The 18,096-nt window shown below is 39.7% G+C and overlaps 1 protein-coding gene across 1 annotated transcript in view; it reads left to right on the top strand.

Moving 5' to 3' along the window:
* The window catches only part of ush2a (Usher syndrome 2A (autosomal recessive, mild)), a 190,074-nt gene that overhangs the window by 135,332 nt on the left and 36,646 nt on the right, over positions 1–18,096 (top strand). Inside the window, 5 exon segments of the mRNA XM_054614583.1 lie at positions 2,109–2,332; positions 3,438–3,777; positions 6,433–6,630; positions 6,828–6,982; positions 11,275–11,473. Coding sequence (XP_054470558.1) covers positions 2,109–2,332; positions 3,438–3,777; positions 6,433–6,630; positions 6,828–6,982; positions 11,275–11,473 — 1,116 coding nt within the window.

The following is an 18,096-nucleotide window of genomic DNA, read 5'->3' on the forward strand; positions in this document are numbered from 1 at the left end:
ATGACTTAGTGTTTAATGTCTGCTGTCAAATAAAATGGGCAACACAGCTGGGGGTAGATAGTTCCACAGATCAGCATGTCATCAGCTGTTAGGATGAATTTGCTAAATACCTCATGAAAGTAAGATTATTTAAAAATAAACTAAATAATCACAGAAGGCCGAGGGGTTCTTATAACATTTCTGTCTGATTCAAAATGAGAAGCTTTTTTTTCCAATTGGACTCTCATTAAAATACGATTTGTCCTTTTTCCATCAGCACAGTTATGATGTTTTAGTTGAGCTGTGTCGTGCCATGCCATGCTCATTTGTATTTTCAATGCATTCTCACAGTGGGGGGTTACTTTGCTGACTCAGTATTATCGCAGGACAATATCATAGTCCTAATCCATTGCAAGGCCAAAGCTTGACAGTCCTCCCCCCTCCACTAAGCTAAGACGTCAATGTAACCAGATTGGCTCAACTTGTGTTATTAAGAGAGCCACTGGAAATAAGGCACCATGTTTACTCCCTTTTAAAGGTTGCACATTATGAAAAGTGATATATTCATGTCATGGGCTCTGTCCTGTGGTCGGCCGTTCAAGTGCAGCTTGATCGGGGATGACATGATGGAGCCAGGTCTCTGTAAATATGTGGGCACAATCTCCCATCGCTGGTTTAGTCTGAATGTTCCTGCGACCGGACATTAGCCAGGAGCAGACTTGGTGATGGATTAGCCTCAGGTCCTAGCTGGGTTAGCTTAGCTTCCATCTTGCCTCTCCTTATGGGGCGGTCGATCCTGCTTTTAATGCCGTAAGCAGTGATCGTCTCAATATATGCTCCCTACAAATGTATCCCTTCTTCGATGTTGAGTGTATTCTGTAATATACCTTAAGTGCTTTAGTAATAAACACGAAGAGACAACAAATTGTGTCACCCTCATGTTTATGTTGGGGTATGACATTTGTGTAAAAGTGGAAACAAGTTCATTAAGTCAGTATAGTACTAAACATTTAGGTAAGCTTTGTTATTCAATTAAAACGAATGAGCAGCTTTTCCAACCAGAATGAGGTCGAACTTTTACCATTTTTTCTCCACCATAAATGAGTCTTTCTACTTCAAATGTACGGACACATAAACAATTTTAATTTGTCAATCATTCCAAGTGATTCAAGTTATCTGAGTTTGAAATATGAAGCACTGGAGAAGGTAGAGAAACATGGCTTGAAATTTGATATTCAGCTGCAAAACATTTACAGGGAAATGGAGTGATAGCATGTATTTTAAATGTCACCTTGCTGCTGAAGGTGAAGTGGTAGCAGGAAGACATCACCTATCACTGTCAGAGATGGCAGCTCTCAGAAAAACACACTTCCTCTCCCCCTGCGCACTTTAGAAAGCATAGCCTGAATATTACTGCTGTACGAGGAGATGAAGACAGGAGAGAAAAGAGGTGTACAGGGGAGGAGAAGAGGAAAGGAGGATAAGAGACGATAAGAGAAGATGCACACTAATATTCAGAGCAGCGTAAATACTGTTTCTGTGCAGACGGGGAAATAGAGGTTGAGGAGAAGAGGAAAAGAAAGTTTGGGTGATGTAGAGTAGAGACTACAGCATAGCCTGGATCTTTTTTACAGTATAGAGAGAAGAGGAGCATAAAACAAGAGGAGGTGAGGGGGGAAAGGTTATGGAGGGAAGTGGAGAAAATGATAGGATGAATAGTATTTGAGGATTCCCTGGTTGAGTATGGAGAAGCAGACGAGGACAAGAAGAGGTGATGAGGAAAACAATAGAAAGGCTGTTATTCTTTGTCAAAGTGAGCCACAAAACAGGGCTTTCAGACATCACTACTGAATGTAGAAATAAAAGCACAGCATGTAAATTATAGAAATGTGTGTAATTCATTTGCAGACAATTTAAATTTAAAGGATTAAAAGACACACTCGGCAGTTGTAGCCTGTAAATGAGCAGTGGAAGGTGTTCAATAAAAGATAATTTCCTGCAGTACGATCAGAAATTAAAGCCTGCAAATTTCCCCGCTGCGGGACTAATAAAGGATTATCTTATCTTATCTTATCTTATCTTAAAATGCATTAAAAACAATAATGTGATGCATGTTTTCTTATCTCTAGGATTTAACTGCTGTGGTCAGGAGTACATAAACTCTTCGACCTCTCTGTGCTGTGTGGGTAATGACGGATTTCCTACAATGCACCCTGCTGGCAATGCCACAGTGACACTGCAGTGCTGTGGATCAAAGGTCATACATCAGGAGGAGGAGTGCTGCAATGGGATTGGCTTTGACCCTCAACGACACGTGTGTGCAGATAAACCCACACCCGGCCTGTTGATAGAGGTATGTGAGATAATGTGTGTGGTGTGTACAGCTGTGCTTTCTCAGAGATTATGAAATCCTCTCTGTTTATATACTATGTTGGTTTTTTTTAGACATATATAAAAGATGAGGTTCTCTCAATCACGCTTTCAATCACTTTTTAAACTGTCAATTGTTCATTAAACATTAGCTTTTTGACACTGTCTTTGTTATTTTTCATGTGTAGTGTTCCAGTTGTTCCATAAATCCTTCACATCTTCGCTGTGGATTAAATGTCCACTAGAAGTGTTTTAAAAGCAGTTCATCTTCTAGCAGTCTGTTCTGCCACATCTCCAATAACCGAGCATTGTTTTAACATCATTTTTTGTGTTTAACAAGCACAGTTGAAAACACATTTGCAACCTTTAATTTGTCTTATCTATATATGTGTCTGTATTTCCTGCATAGTGCATATAAGTGGAGGGAAAAAGAGGAGAGGTGACATAAATTGATCTGTGGATGTGAAATGTATATCAACTGCCAGTGAATACCTGCATTCAATTCACAAGTGGCTTTCAACATTCAGAAATGCAAGCTACTCTGGCAGAAAAGAGAACCGGCCTTTACACGTCCAATGGATATTTGTAGATAGAATTTCTCTCTCTCTCTCTCTCTCTCTCTCTCTCTCTCTCTCTCTCTCTCTCTCTCTCCCAAACTCATTGTCACATCAGGAGTTGGGGATTGGGCCATCTTCCATTTATCAACTGGGGTCATGTGGTGTTTGTGTGTTCCTAAGTCAGCATGGGACAGGCACACGCGTACACACATACACAAAAAGAGGCACGCACACACAGGGACAAAGGGTAGGAACTCTCATTAGCTCTAATGATATCATTAAGGACCAAGCTTACCACACACAAACACAAAAATAGCTACATTCTGCATGTATGTGTTAGAGATGGAGAAAAACGCTTCAGAATTTATAAAAAAGATAAGAGTAAAACAGATGAGTTCCTGTGGTAGTTGTGCCAGTGTGCAGTGCACTCATTGAGACGAATCACTTAAAGAAAATCAAAATGTTGAGCCTCATAGTTTCTCTCTCTATTTTCTCCACCTTTAACTGTCTCTCCCTTCCTCCTCTGTGCAGCACCAGTGTTTGCAGGGCGCCGTGTGTCCCGTAGCCGCAGCTTCTACGGCTTTCTGTGGCTCGTGTGACCTCGATCCATCTACGATCGCCTGCACATGGGTCCTGTCTGCGCACAAACACCCTGATAAACTCACCACAACATACTCACCTTCCCTTAACACCTCTCATGAAACTCTCACTAGGGACCCGTCTACACATACAAACAGAAGTGATAACACGTACAAAATGGCAGACGCATACAGTCCCACACACACTGAGAACCTGCAACTCGAGGGGAGCCTGTGTCCGTCTCATGAGGAGGTGGTGTACAGCGGGGATGCCAACAGATACACCTATACAGGTAATTGTGTGTGTTTGATGGGGGAAAAAAATAGTCCACACTTTAAATGACCAAACTTGTACTTTTCCATAGTAATTAGCATAGCTTATGTTGAGTATGTTTATATGTATTTGTTTCACTTTAACTTTTTTGACCTTTGTGTTGAGTGTCTTTGGTGAAAAGCCTGGTTTTCTAACCACAAGGGTACTGCTTCTGCATTTTGATATATTTGTTTTGCCATCAATCAAATTTACCTGTTTCATTATTTCTCTTTAAAACAAAGTTTTTGTACCTCTTCAAGTCAGACCAATCGCTCATTGGTCAAACATTTCATTCTTTCAGCCTCCTTTTCCAATCACTGCTCTTCACTCTACTCTGCCTCAAACATGCGTGTTAGTATTTGGTAAATAGAATTTCAGTTGGTTGTGTGTCGATTTGTGATCTTGGCAAGAGGATTGTAGTTTATTCAAGTAAAGTTAACTGAATGACGTTACACAAGTAGTTTTCTCGGACCTTTTCATGACTTTTCATATTGATGAAGTTAAACTATTTAGGAAAATTAAAACCTAAAGTCAGCAGCACCACCTTTCAAGTTTTGCTTTTTAATCACACAATCTTGTCTTTTTTCAGCATGCCTCTGGTTGCCTGATGTAATTGAGTTTTAAACCCTTTTACCATTCATAGTATATTTGCATCCCTGCTTCTGACCTCCGAGCCTCTATGGAGAACAACAGAATTTAGCCATCTGTGAAACACACCTTTCATAGAAATTTCCAGCCTGCGGAAACCAATTCTGCATTTACTATAAATGTGTCAGCCGCTGCAATCAACGGACTTTAGAGACAGATGCCCTTCCACACACTCACACACATACACACACACACCAAGACAGCTGTTTGAGTGTACATTGATAGCTGTTAACGTGGTAGCTCTCTCTACGCTGTACACTTGTGTGTCATTAAAACTTAAAGATGGGCGTTTAAATGGCATTTCAACATTCTCCACTATTTATCAGCCTAAAGGGAGCTTGTGCTGCGGCAGGGGTGTATGTGTGTGTTGGTGTTTGTAGGTGTGTGTGTGTGTGTGTCAGGATTTTAAGTCTGTCCACACATGATTTATCTGGGTAGATACGTCTGTTTAATCAAGACTAATTGTGGTTGTGGATGTTATGTGTTTTTCGGCGGTTGTGCAATAATTACATGTTTTGTTGAGTGCGTTAGTGTCCAGTAAGTTACCATTTAAGTGTGCTTCTGTAGAGTTAGCGGTTTTGTATATGTGTTTCCTGTATTGTGTGTGTGTGTGTGTGTGTGTGTGTGTGTGTGTGTGTGTGTGTGTGTGCGTGTGTGCGTGGCGTGGGGCGGTTAGGATAAGAGTTTCTAGGCAATGCTGTGACACCATCTGGGCAGAGGCACATAAAGCTGTCGCCACCCACCATACACCAGATGTTTCTCATGCACACATACACACATGCACACGCACGCACACGCACACTCACTCACACACGCAAGGTATCATGCTATGGTACTCTGGGAAAAATCCTAAGGTAGATCACACAGATAGCTACACATATACAATGAGTGATATAAATATTTACTGTACTGTCCACAACCAATTTGTATTTATATTTTTGGGGTTTAGTTCTTTATCAAACACAGTAATTCTGTTTTAGGCATGTAGCTATGCAAACACATTCTGTCTTTTATTGAAATGTGTGTGTCGCTGTGTGTGTTTTGCTGCTTTAGTTATCACAGTAGTAAAGACAAGAGTCCCAGACTGACGGTTAAAACGTGGTCTCATTTACAGCAGCAGTCCCTTAACACTCCTAAAAATAATGCACATATGCGTGTGAGCGCGTGGAAGGGCATCTGAATGTATATATGCTCCTGTATGTATACCTCACCAGAAGGGTTGTCACAACCTGTCTCCCAGAATGCTTCAGTAACAGCCCGACGTTTACAACTATGCACCAGTGATAGTGCATATATTTGGTATATGTTCATATAAAGTGTGCTTACATTGGCAATACAACTCCCATGTTTTACAAAAGTGTCACAACCTGCAGCCTTTTGTACAACAGGTAAAGATTTGAAGGCGTAAATCCATCAGAATCATTTTGCTACTTTCAGTCTTTACATCTGTAATCTGCTTGGTGATGAGTACACAGTATATTTTGAATCTCTCATCTTAATTTTTGTCTGCTATTGCAAATCCATCGCATTGACAGACTGTACAGTCAAATTAAAGTAATGCACTCAATTATTCCAATCAGCAGATGCAAAGTCTTTTTTGTATTGCATTTTCTTTTTGATCATTTACAGTTGTTGTTTTTTTCTTTGTTTTTGATTTTCTATTAACCACAATGGATAGACATTTCTTTTCCACCAATCACAACATATTTTTTTGTATTATTTTAAGATATTAGCTCTTTCAGTTAGAACATGCAATGAATTGACAACTTGATTGTTTGCATACTGGAATTAGAACTTACTATGTGTGCACTTACAGTATTAATCACTTGGACTTGTTGCAGTGTTGGTAAATGATTCATAAATCAATGTATTGACTATCTTACTGACAGATTTGTTGATTATTTTCTTGCAACCCGGCCTTATTTTACTGTTCTATCTCCCTTGGTCCTACTCTTCTGGCATTCCCACCGTACTTACTCTCTAATAGACTCTGACCTGGAGCCCTTCACCACCTATGAGTACAGAGTGAGGGGCTGGAACAGCTTTGGACGAGGCTCTAGTGACGTTACGACAGTGACCACCAGTGAAGACAAACCGTGGGGAGTGGCACCGCCCCGCTGGAGTCGCTTAGGTGAACGAGATGACATCATCCAGTTGCTATGGCAGGCACCCGCCAGGCCTAATGGTGTGTATGCGTGTGTGCATGCATCACTGAAATCCCCCTTTCTGTAGATGTGGCTCAGTTGACTTAACTCCAGTAGACGGGTGTTCATGATTACTGTGGATTTGGGCATGAAAATCAACAAGGCAAGACGTTTAACATCTTTTGAATATTGAGTAACTTCTGACATTGATTAAAAAGTAACTTTTCCATTTTACCAGGGGACATCACCCACTATGTTATACTACGGGATGGACAAGAGCGTTACCGTGGTGATGAAAGCAGTTTCACAGATGTGGGTGGGATCAGGCCTTTCCAGGAATACAATTACCAGCTGAGGGTCTGTAACCGGGCTGGTTGTACCGACAGCACGCAGGTAAGACAACATGTGTGTCAGACTAATGATGTGTTGCATCACAGCATCAGCTCATTAGCAGGTTCTGTGGCTAACCTTATGCTTGCCTGTCTCACAAATATAATACAAAGTCTGCATTAGTATTAAAGTTTTAAGGAGTATAAAGTTCAGGGGGTGCTGGGAGTTTGCAAAGCAAATACACAGAACTGGTCTGGCCTGCCTATTCATAAACCTTGTAATATCCAAAAAGTGACTCAATAGCAACATTTATATTGTAGATATTTTTAACATATTTACCAATTCCACCTCCAGTTGGAGAGGGGATGTCTGTTCTGTGGATTTCTACTCCGTGCTATTTGATTGTCTCTGTCCAAGTACAGATCTTTCTCTTCACACTCCAACACACACACTCAAACTTTCCAAAACCTTACTCTATTGTAGCACCTCATTTCATAAAGACATTATTCTCCTGTATAATTATCTAATGGCTCCTCTAAAGATTGGACTGAGCTTCACTGAACTAAGTACCACTTTACTCCCTAGTTCAGTTCATTCCTTTAATTTAGGCTGAATTAAAGGAATGTGTGTGAGAGAGAGAGAGAGAGCGAGCACAGATAGAACGTTGCTTAGATAAAATACATATGTGGGTATATTTCTAATTGATAATCAATGTAAGTTAGTGGGTTTTTTTAATTTCTTTCATGAAACAAAATCTAATTCTTCAGTGTGACTTAGACTCATCCCTTGTGCTCCTGCACACCTGATGTTCCCCACTACCTGTCTGAATACAGGTTCTGAATCACTTTTCTTGCCTTGTAATGTCAAGGAGATTTTGCCTGGACATGCAGCCCCCTGCTTCACGTTTGGTAAACTTACAAGAGCAACCTTGCAGCATTGGCCTTCTGCAGTTGGTTGCTCATCTGATCCATTGTTTGCCGTTGGCCTTTAAATGCTCTTTTGCCCTCTCGTAAAAGCCTCCTCAGGTGCTGTTTTCTAGACGTCGTTTACATCATAATTCAGGTGCTCAGTTGTTCCACGAGTGATATTTTACAAATGGTAAACTTGTTTCTGACCTTTGTTATTGAGAAATTACAGTGAGGGATGTTGTTCCATGTCGGAACAAGTTTTTATTTAGCCCCGTTTCCGCTCTCTCCCTGTATGCGAGGCTCTGGATTTGCTGAGCCTCCCTGATGTTTGTGATAGCGTCCATAATAGCTTCACACAGAACTCCCCCCTGCTATCTCCCTGGCTGTAGCAGAGCTGATATCACCACAACAATTAATTTCTCCGGCTTAGGGGTGATGAAAGCTTAGTTGAAAACTGTCTTTCTGGCTTTTTTTTAAAGCTAATTTAACATATCATAATTTTGATGAGCGCATTCTTACGTAAAAACGAAGCCTGTAGATGTGTCACTGGAGGATGGCTGGACGAGAGGGATTGAGATGGAGGTAGAGTTGATTTATTGGGTTGTGAGGGGTTGATAGAAAAATAGACGATGGATAGATTAATGTATGCAATAAATTATTGTTGGGGAGAATGATGACATGGATGAAATAGGAATGGATGGATGTAGGACAGTGGTAAAGGAAGGAGTTGTACATGATCAGTGAGATTAAGAGAGAAAAAGACAAATACAACTACATTATTTTGCTCATTTAGGCTACTTTGTGAAATAATCTACCTTTTCCAAATTAACCAGTGTATACTAGGCTGGGTAATTGCCTCCTGGCTGAGCTTGTTTGCTGAAAACGAAAAATGAGGATTTAAGAACCAAAGCAAAGAGCTAAATCAGGTTAAAGCAGAACATGGAAGCTGTTTGGAATAGAATTGGCTGTTGATTCTCAGTTGGGTTGGAAGGAATAGTAATTTACTAGTTTGTTTCTGTTGTTAAATTGTAAAACCTAAGAAGACATAATAAGAAAATTGCCTCTCATAAAAATTCCATTACTTTAAGGTTCAATGTGTAAGATCTGGCCAGAAAAAAAAGACAAAATTGACTGAACTGTACACTTTTGTACACAAATTTGAATGAATCGCATTGAATAAAACACGATGCAAATGATGCACCAACTTGACCTCTCATAGCAAAAACATATCTCTATGAAAACTACATGACACAGAAGAACATGCACAAACCCTAAAGCCATATATGCAGTTACACCACAAACTCAATCTTTGTCTTCCTCGCTCTCTCTGTCTAGCTACATCTCTCACACACAGACTTACACACATTTACACAAACAAGCACACACTCTCCCAGCAGAGGGTGGAAAGGGAGTGAGTTGGATTAGTTTGTACACCAGTGAAAATTGGCCAAACAGTCCCAATTATGGGATAACTTCGGCTAACCTAATACACCACTGCAATTACCTGGCATCAGCCCCCTCACATATACACACACACACACACACACAGGCACAGACACAGACAAACAAACACAGGCACACACAAACGCACACCTGCTGTGACAACAGAAGGTGCTGATCTAATACGGTTGGTCACTTAGAGAGGGAGGAAGAGCGATTGGTCCTCCTCTGTCTTCGAATCCTTTTGTCCTGTTCTCTCTGCTATTTGTCTCTTGTCATCCTCCTGATCCACACGCCACACTCTTCAGTTTCTCCCAACTGTAGTGTCTTTCGTCTCTTAACCTCTCTCATCCCCTCTCATCCTCACTCCTTTCCACTGTCCAAGCACCAGTTTCTCTTTTACAACAACTGTCATCTGGTGTCAAACATTCCCCCTCTCTCTTTTCCTTACGTCTCTCACGATCCCATTTTTTTTTTTGTACCTCCAAGTTTCCATTTATTTGTATACAGAAAGAAGGGTTGACTGAAGAGTATCATTGTGAGGCATGCTTTCATGAACGTATGCAGCTTTTTATTACATGTGAGTAAAATGTGAGCATCTCTTTTCTATTTATTATCTGAGCTGTCAATGATGCTATGCCATTTTATCAAATCTACCCCATCGATAAACTATAAGATGCTAGAATCAAACAGTTTTAAATGGAGACAGGTAGTATCACTAGTGAGTTAGTTGCACCTCAAAGGGAACCTTTATTACCCAGGTGCTTCTGTCTAATTAGTTCCCACATTCATATGTAATTTCTCTGAATCAATGTGCTGCTCAACTCTGGATACAAATTTTCTGTAAGTCAGAAATAAGTTCTACATTAAAGCAAAGTTAAGTCAACTTTATGTTAAGTTTACGGCATTTAGGTATATACTTACAAAAAGTAGGTGGTTTTATTTTCTTTACATTTGAGCAAAATCTTGACAGACATCTGAGTTAAGCTCACAGTGAAGCACTCACTTATCTTCTTCTCTTCCTTTTCTGTTTCCTCTCTTCCCCCTCTTTGTGTTTGCCTGCATACCTGCATGTACCTGTGTGCGTGTGTGTGCACATGCATGTGTGTCTCCTTAGTTGTAGTAGCAGTCTTCTAATTGCATAGCACTGTGTGGGACAGGTGGGGGAAGTGCTAGTGACAGTCTATTAAGGCAGGATATCCCTGTTGCCATTAGCAGCAGATTGCCCTGTGATTCTGTAGTCTCCACATTCACCTCGCATTCACAGGGGCCCACAGACACTACACCTGGAATTTACAATAAGATGGTCACTCACAAAACTATAATAAAAATCTGGGATTTTTTTATTTCAACTTTATTTTGTTTGGTTTTTTGCATTGCATGATCCTACTAGTTGATAGTTTCCAGTATTCTCTCGCTGGTTCAGTGCTCTAGGTTAAATTGCTAATAAATACATTAGCTTAAAGCATGGCCTTTGCATTCAGCCAGTTTTTAAACATATTAACACTATTAACAGGGTTCTTCCCTCTAGGTCAGTGGGTTCTAGGAGTAAAATATACTATTACGTATGGATTCTATAATCTGCAGATTGTCATACATTTTAGAATATGGTAGAATTACATTCACTATGTTCAACTAATACAACTTCCATGATGCAGGTGGGTGATAGTTTGTGTTTTGGTTTCATTTGTTCCCTGCTTTGGGTGTATTTGGCAGCAGGTTGTAACATAAAAATGTGTTGCTGTCCACATTTTACTCTTCTGTTTTATTTTTTGGGAAATAAATTAAATCACCAGCAAATGTCTTTCTCTGTCGTCAACAAGGTTTTTACTACCTTAGAAAGAGAAGCCCTGAATTTGGATGCAATTTTTTTATTGCTTTGTGATCGTGTTAATTACATTCATAAATGGTCACAGCAGAAATCCATCTGTTATCCACACCTTTTACATTCTGTAAAAAATAAATACCAGAAATGTGTTGTATTTTATAGTTATGTGTGTGTTAAAGGTGGTGGCAGTGACGGTCCAAGGAGTCCCAGAGGGCGTGCAGCCTCCAGTGGTAACAGCTTTAAGCCCTTTCTCCCTCCATGTGAGCTGGTCTGAACCGACTCGTCCCAATGGAAACATACAACAGTACCACCTGAACCAAACTGGTGTAGGAACCATAGTTACACACATCGATGGGCCTAGAAATTACACCGTGACTGGTAAGATTCTCTGAGATTATTAAATGCCTCACTTTTCCTTCACTTTTCCTCAACACTCTCACCTCCTGAACTCACACTCCAGATATTCTTCCCTGTGCTCCTTGCCTTTATCATGTCTCTCTCTCTCTCCTTTCTCCTCCTCCTCTTCTTCTCTCCTCCCCCTCCTCTTTTTTCTTCTTTGTCATATAAATATTTATGTATGCTGGTTTCTAAAAGCCAGCCAAGGACTGAATTTAAACCTGATTCCCACCAAACACTATTTTGCCCAGTCCCTTACATAGACACAAACACAGTCGCATGAAGACACTCAAAAAGCACAGAAGCACACTCAAACATAGTAGTCGATCACACAAGCTCAGGCTCACATAAAACGCTCATGAGAAAAACTCAAAAGTCTGTACAAAACAGCACAACAAAAGTTGTTGAGACCCATTGCTCTAACAAAACACTCAAAATATAGTGTGTACTTTTTGGCTTATTTTAATATTGTAGATCTGCACACAAACATGGTGGTGTCAGGACTGGCTGATTTGTGGGTTGTATCTACCCTGAGGAGGAGCTGTGTTTCTGGCCTGCTGCCATCAGTCACTACACATGCACACTTACACATGCACACTTACACATGCACACTTACACGTGGAGACACATACACATACCTGCATGAAGCATTGCCAAGCAAACCTTTGTTGTCTTCATAAAAACATTTTGGAGACACAACAGAGAAATGCCAATATAATATGATCAGAAGACAAACGTGCCCACCTCTGGATTTAAAATAATTTAACTAACTTCAATTTTAAACATTTAAAGTGTTTAAAAGCTGATTTGATTTTTATATTTTTAAATGTTTAAGAGTCGTGTAACTGAATTTCTGTGGCATTTTCCCTTCACATCTCTGCCCTCTGCTCTGTCTTGGACTCAGACCAGCGTCGGCTTTGCCAGTAGCCAATAGACTATTCCCATGGTGCCTGTGGTTGGCTTGTATGGTCAGGAGTTGTCTGCGCACAAGCATGTGTGTTTGTATGTGTAGGCATGAGGCAAAGCAAACAATGCCAAATAGAGATTGTAATGTGCTGTAATACTGTACCAGCCCCATGTGCCAGTGTAAGCAACCAGCATGTGTGTGTGAAATTCCCCTGTCCCCCAGTGAGACTCTGGAAAACCCTGCGTATTCAGCCAAAACTGCTACTGGGGGAGTTTCTCCCTCCCTCTTTATCTTTATTTCTCTCTCTCTATGTCTCTCTCTCTCGCACTTACTTTTGCACGCTCTTGTCTCTCCACTTTGCAACTGTCTTTCTAACAACACATGTATTCATTAGTAATAGGTTCCTGTGTCTTAATGTATTGCAATGCTGTGTTTTACAATAATAAAACATCAGAAATGGATCAGCATTTTATGGCTACTAAACTTTGATTAAAAAAAGCCTTGAGTGGTCCTAAACCAGTTCTGCATATCAGCCCAGATCAACCCTACTATATATGTTAACGGTAAAAAAAAAGGCTTTGTTTTTCATTCCCCTTTTTATCTGCTGTTTTTTACTAATTCATTTTGATTCAATAGAATAAATGTACATGAATAATATTTAAGTTTTATTCCATATGAACTGAACATTACTGATATTGTGTTTTTCGTCAAATAATTTGGTTTGTCTCATCCTGCGTCTTTACGCACTCATTTCCATGCAGACATGCACACGCAGTGAAAATACATACTCAAGTGTTAATCTTCATACTGTGTGTATGTGCTAGTGTTGTAATGAGAATCTGCCGTTAAATCATAGCTGGTGAAGCAGATTCATACCAACATGTGCACCTACAACTTGAAAAACAAAAAACAATGCAGTAAAAAGTAAAACAGAGTGGTAGATGGTGAGCAAGGAGGTGAAAGTTGCACAGAATAACACTTTTTGAAATGGAGTGAAGGAGAAAAGGAAGAAGGAGTGGGACAGATAAAAAGATGGATGGATGTATCTAAGTGTTTTCAGTGAAATATGAACAGAAATAATTGCTGTGCTACTCCCTCATCCTTAATGTTTAATACTCCATCATTCATCCTCTCTGCATCTCTCCAACGATTCTCACCGCTGTCGGAGACAGACGCTCAAAGAGATCCCTCACTCAGTCAAACCACAGAAACTGGGTTTTTTATATCAAAATCACTTTGGTCCCTGAGGCATTCATTTATTAATAAAAGTACGATTGTTTTATATTATTAGGCAATAGAAACACTGAGTAAGTGGTGCTTCATGATAAAGATATGAAAATACAGTGACATATACAAAAATTCTAAATTTTAAACAAAAAAAAATCTTTTAGACATTTGTTTTTTGCTTCAGTCCAGAAAAAAAGTTTCAAATCATACAAGCAATGCCACAAAAACTCAATGTTAATGTTTCAAATAGTGTTGCTTGTAACTGGTTTGCACAGTTAGACTGAAAAGTAAGCAGCTGCCTCTATGATACCAGAACCTAAAATTATAAAAAAAAACTAATTTGGAGCTTTTACCATTTCCTGTTTATCCATGTTTTGCCTTAGGAAAAGCAAGAAATAGACTCTTATTAATAGCATTTTTAGCAGTTTAGAAAAGGGACACTTCATAGAAAGAATTAGGCACAACTGTACAAAGACACCCCATGTGAATCGATATTAAGTATTGCTATCATTAGCTCACAATGAATTATTGCCTGCAATTATATAGATTATGGCATTAATCATGTGTTTAATTGGTCGTTTGTAGGCTCATTATTAATTCAGAACAGCAGGGAATAGAGTATGTTCTTTTATTTATTAATGCGTTTCCCCCGTAGTCCGCGCTCTGATTGGTTCCTTGCTATAGGTACAGGAATGTAGGCGAAGGCGTAGGGGAAGGTTGAGAGAAGAGAACTTTTTCCTTTATGTATCAATCCTGAATCTCTCTTTCATGAACAACAATATGTCGAATGAGTTTTTTCATCCAACTAGTTAATAAACACCCTTTAACTTCATGACTTCTGCTTCCAACTTGGTTGAAATCAATGGGACAGTAAGCAGTAAAGAAGAATGTTCTCTGAGATAGATATTAGTCTGAGGTGAGTGTTAACACATTCAAAGATTTACTTCAAGCTAAGTTAGTACATGAAGCCATATTTATTGGTTAAAAACTGGAAATGGGAGTTAGAAAGTCATGAATTACTGATTTTCTTTTCAGTTAAAAATGCGGCCTTTTCAAGATTTTGCTATTTCTCTAAAATCTAAAATATTAGTCCAACGGTAAGCGAGTAAGTAAGAGCTATCATTCTCAAATTTATTAAACCTTTGCAACACAATCAAAAGATGTTAATTCCCAGGAGAAACATTTGTATCTCTCAACTTCCCGGCCTTGTCATCCAAACTGAGATTTGTGAATGTGTGTGTGCAAGTTAAGTCTGTGTGTGCGTTTGTCCAGTTGTGCACATGCACTTGTGTGTGTGAATGTTGTGCATATTTTACATATATGTTCTAATAAGTTTTACCTGCATGTATGGGTTTGCTCGCTAAGAGGATCTCTAAGTGTGTGAGTGTTTGAGTAAGTGTGCGTGCGTGCTCGCTTGTATGCGTGCGTGTGTGTGTGAACCTGATCTCATTGTTCCATCCCAGACGATCTCTGCATTAGGGAGCCACAGACAGGAAGTCAAACTCTTAATTATTTAGGAGAGGTGTTATCAAAGCTCTCCTCTCCCTGCTCCCCTCCTCCCCGCTCTCTCTCTCTCTATCTGTTTTTGGTTTTTTTGCTTGTTCTTGAAGGTTCATCTGTTCTTTCTGTTTGTCATGTGAATAAAGCAGATTCAGTTTTACATACTATTTGTTTCTTTCTTTCTATTTTTCATTTCAGCCTTTCGTGTCTTCCTCAGCTTTCGCGTCTCACATTTCTCTCTCCCCGTATTTTCCTACCTGGCTTTCCCACCTTCTCTCCCTTTTCTCTTTTCTTGTCACCATCTCTCTCTGTCCGTCTCTCTCTCTCTCCCTCTGTCTATGTGGTGTATCAGGTGGCATGGTATTGCGGCCTGTGCCCATCATCCTATCATTTTCTCTAATGCAAACAGGGAACGGCAACCTGTCAATAAAATGCTGTTTTAAATCAGTTCTTTTTACTGCAACACACACACGCACATTTAAACAACAAGAACTCCACAACAACAGTCTCACAATCCTGGCTCTTGTTTGTTCTCTTTCTCACAAGCACAGTCGCTCTCTTTTACTTTTTTAATTGAATGTAAGTTCAAGTCTTTACTCTGTCCTACTGCCAAAGTCACTCCCTCTGTGTCTCTCTCTGTCTTGCACAAACACACACACACACACACACACACACACACACACACACACACACACACACACACACACACACACACACACACACACACACACTTATCTCCACTGTGTCCAGCTCTCACTACGACAGCTACAGCCTTGTCTCACTCTGAGTTAGTGAGCCACTGGCTGCATCACATCAAAACGCCCTCCACCCGTTTTTTCACTTCCCGGTGATCACTGTTAAAATGATTGAAACTTCCTCTGTCTTTCCATAATCAAGCACATAAACACATGTGTGTATGCACTGGTAGGCGCACCTACAGTGCAGGTAAACACACACACACACACACACACACACACACACACACACACACACACACACACACACACACACACACACACACACACACACACATCTTCTCTTTCTTTCTGTTGCACGCACAAACACACACATACACACACACCATGGTATACATGCTGTAATTTCTTCAGCAGAACAACACTGCCCTCTTCAGGCTGAGTGTCAAAGGTAATTTGAAACACACCAAGAAACATCAAAGGTGTGTGTGCGACCATCTGCACATGCACGTCGAAGGAGCAGTATAATTTTGTTCGTTTTGGTTTTATATTTGAAATATTGTGAGACAGAGTGGTTGGAGAATGAGTGGATCTTCGTTTTTTTTCCTTTACGTTCTTTAAGTTTCTGACTGTTCGCTCCTTTCATAGAGGGCAGAACTGATAAATTTACTTTTACAGGCATTTTTTCTGCTTCATAGCCTGAATTTAGTAATTAATAGGCATGGGCAACACTTACATGCATTTTGAATTTAATGTTTATGCACACAGAGGTCCCGTACTTTTCTAATTCTCATTACCTCTGAAGCCATTTCCACATGTCCTTATTGCTGCATAAAGTTGACTACTTGTACTCTGTGTTGAATATTATAACACAGTTGTCCGTCCATTTTTTGGCCCCATTCTGACTCCCGTAGGCTTACTCTGTCTGTCTGTATGTAAGAAAATGCAGTGCAGGGTTACTGCTTTATTCAGTGTTGCAACAAATGACATCACTTGCAGTGTAGATATCATTTACTATGCTGGAGTGCACACATGCATATACACACGCTTAGTTGCACAGTTAAATAGTGTAACAGAGCCTTACGCTTCAACCCTAGTACTTTTGTATGGCTGGCAGATTTCCTTTATTTAACCCAAACACAGGGCAACAATGGGAGAACATTTGCACACACACACAAACACACACACACGCACATTGATCAGAGGTTGGGTTAAGCGTGGCAGGCTGCGAGGCATGTTAAGCAGGCTAAGCAGTAGAAAGAGACGTGAGGAAACCGTGGTGAAGCACTCCGCTGTGCGCTAGACTGTGTGTGTGTGTGTGTGTGCGTGCGTGTGTGAGTTTGTGTGTGTTGGTGCACATGTTGTCTGCCGTATGTAGTCAACACAGAATGGATACCGATATGCGTATAGCAGCTGAGACACACAGTAGGGTGTCCCTCTCTGGCTGTCAGCGTCCAAATATACTCATCTGTAAGGGATGGGGACTTTAATTAAAAAAATAGATATATATTTTACAAAAAGTAAAAAAGAAAAAAATATATATATTGCTGTTGTGATAAATGATATGTAATATCAGTGTCATTAAATGATATCTTACATATAGTGCTTAATAGTCCCGTAGTGTTTATTTACCCTACTACACTAAACATAGAAGGAGAGCCATTAAACTGTAGAAATGTCACTTTCATGTCTAGAAAAAGAAAAAGAATCCTGCTTTCTATGAAGATAAAAAAATATATATATATGTTATTATTAAACATATGAGTAAGCATGACGTTTTCTCAATATTAAAAATCTAAGCTATCAAAAATCATTTGTAAAATGAAATATGTAAAATGTAAAAATTGGTTGTAAAATATGTATTACTTCACCTAAAATAGTGCAGATTTAAATTAAGAATTCAACACACTATCATGCAGTGCCTGTTTTTGCATTCATCCTTTTGAAATAGAGTCGTTTTAGTTCTTTCATTTTCCCTTCAATTTGATTTGTAAGCTGTTGTATGCTGTCAGCTAAGTGAATGACCATAAAACATCAAGTCAACCCCCATGACAACATTAAGGATTTGCATCCATCCATTAATCCCCATCCATCCGCCGTATATCAAGAGCCGGGCAGAAAATATATCTGAAGGAGACAAAGGTTTTCAATCACCGGAAAGTGGTTTCAACTCAAGGATAACTTTGTTTAGGTTCATGTGGAATTTTAAGCAACTTCCAGTATTTAAATCATCCAATAAAAGGTTCAATATAACACCAAAAACAGATTTCCCGTGG

Source organism: Anoplopoma fimbria, chromosome 2, assembly GCF_027596085.1.
Source record: "Anoplopoma fimbria isolate UVic2021 breed Golden Eagle Sablefish chromosome 2, Afim_UVic_2022, whole genome shotgun sequence".
NCBI lineage: Eukaryota > Metazoa > Chordata > Actinopteri > Perciformes > Anoplopomatidae > Anoplopoma > Anoplopoma fimbria.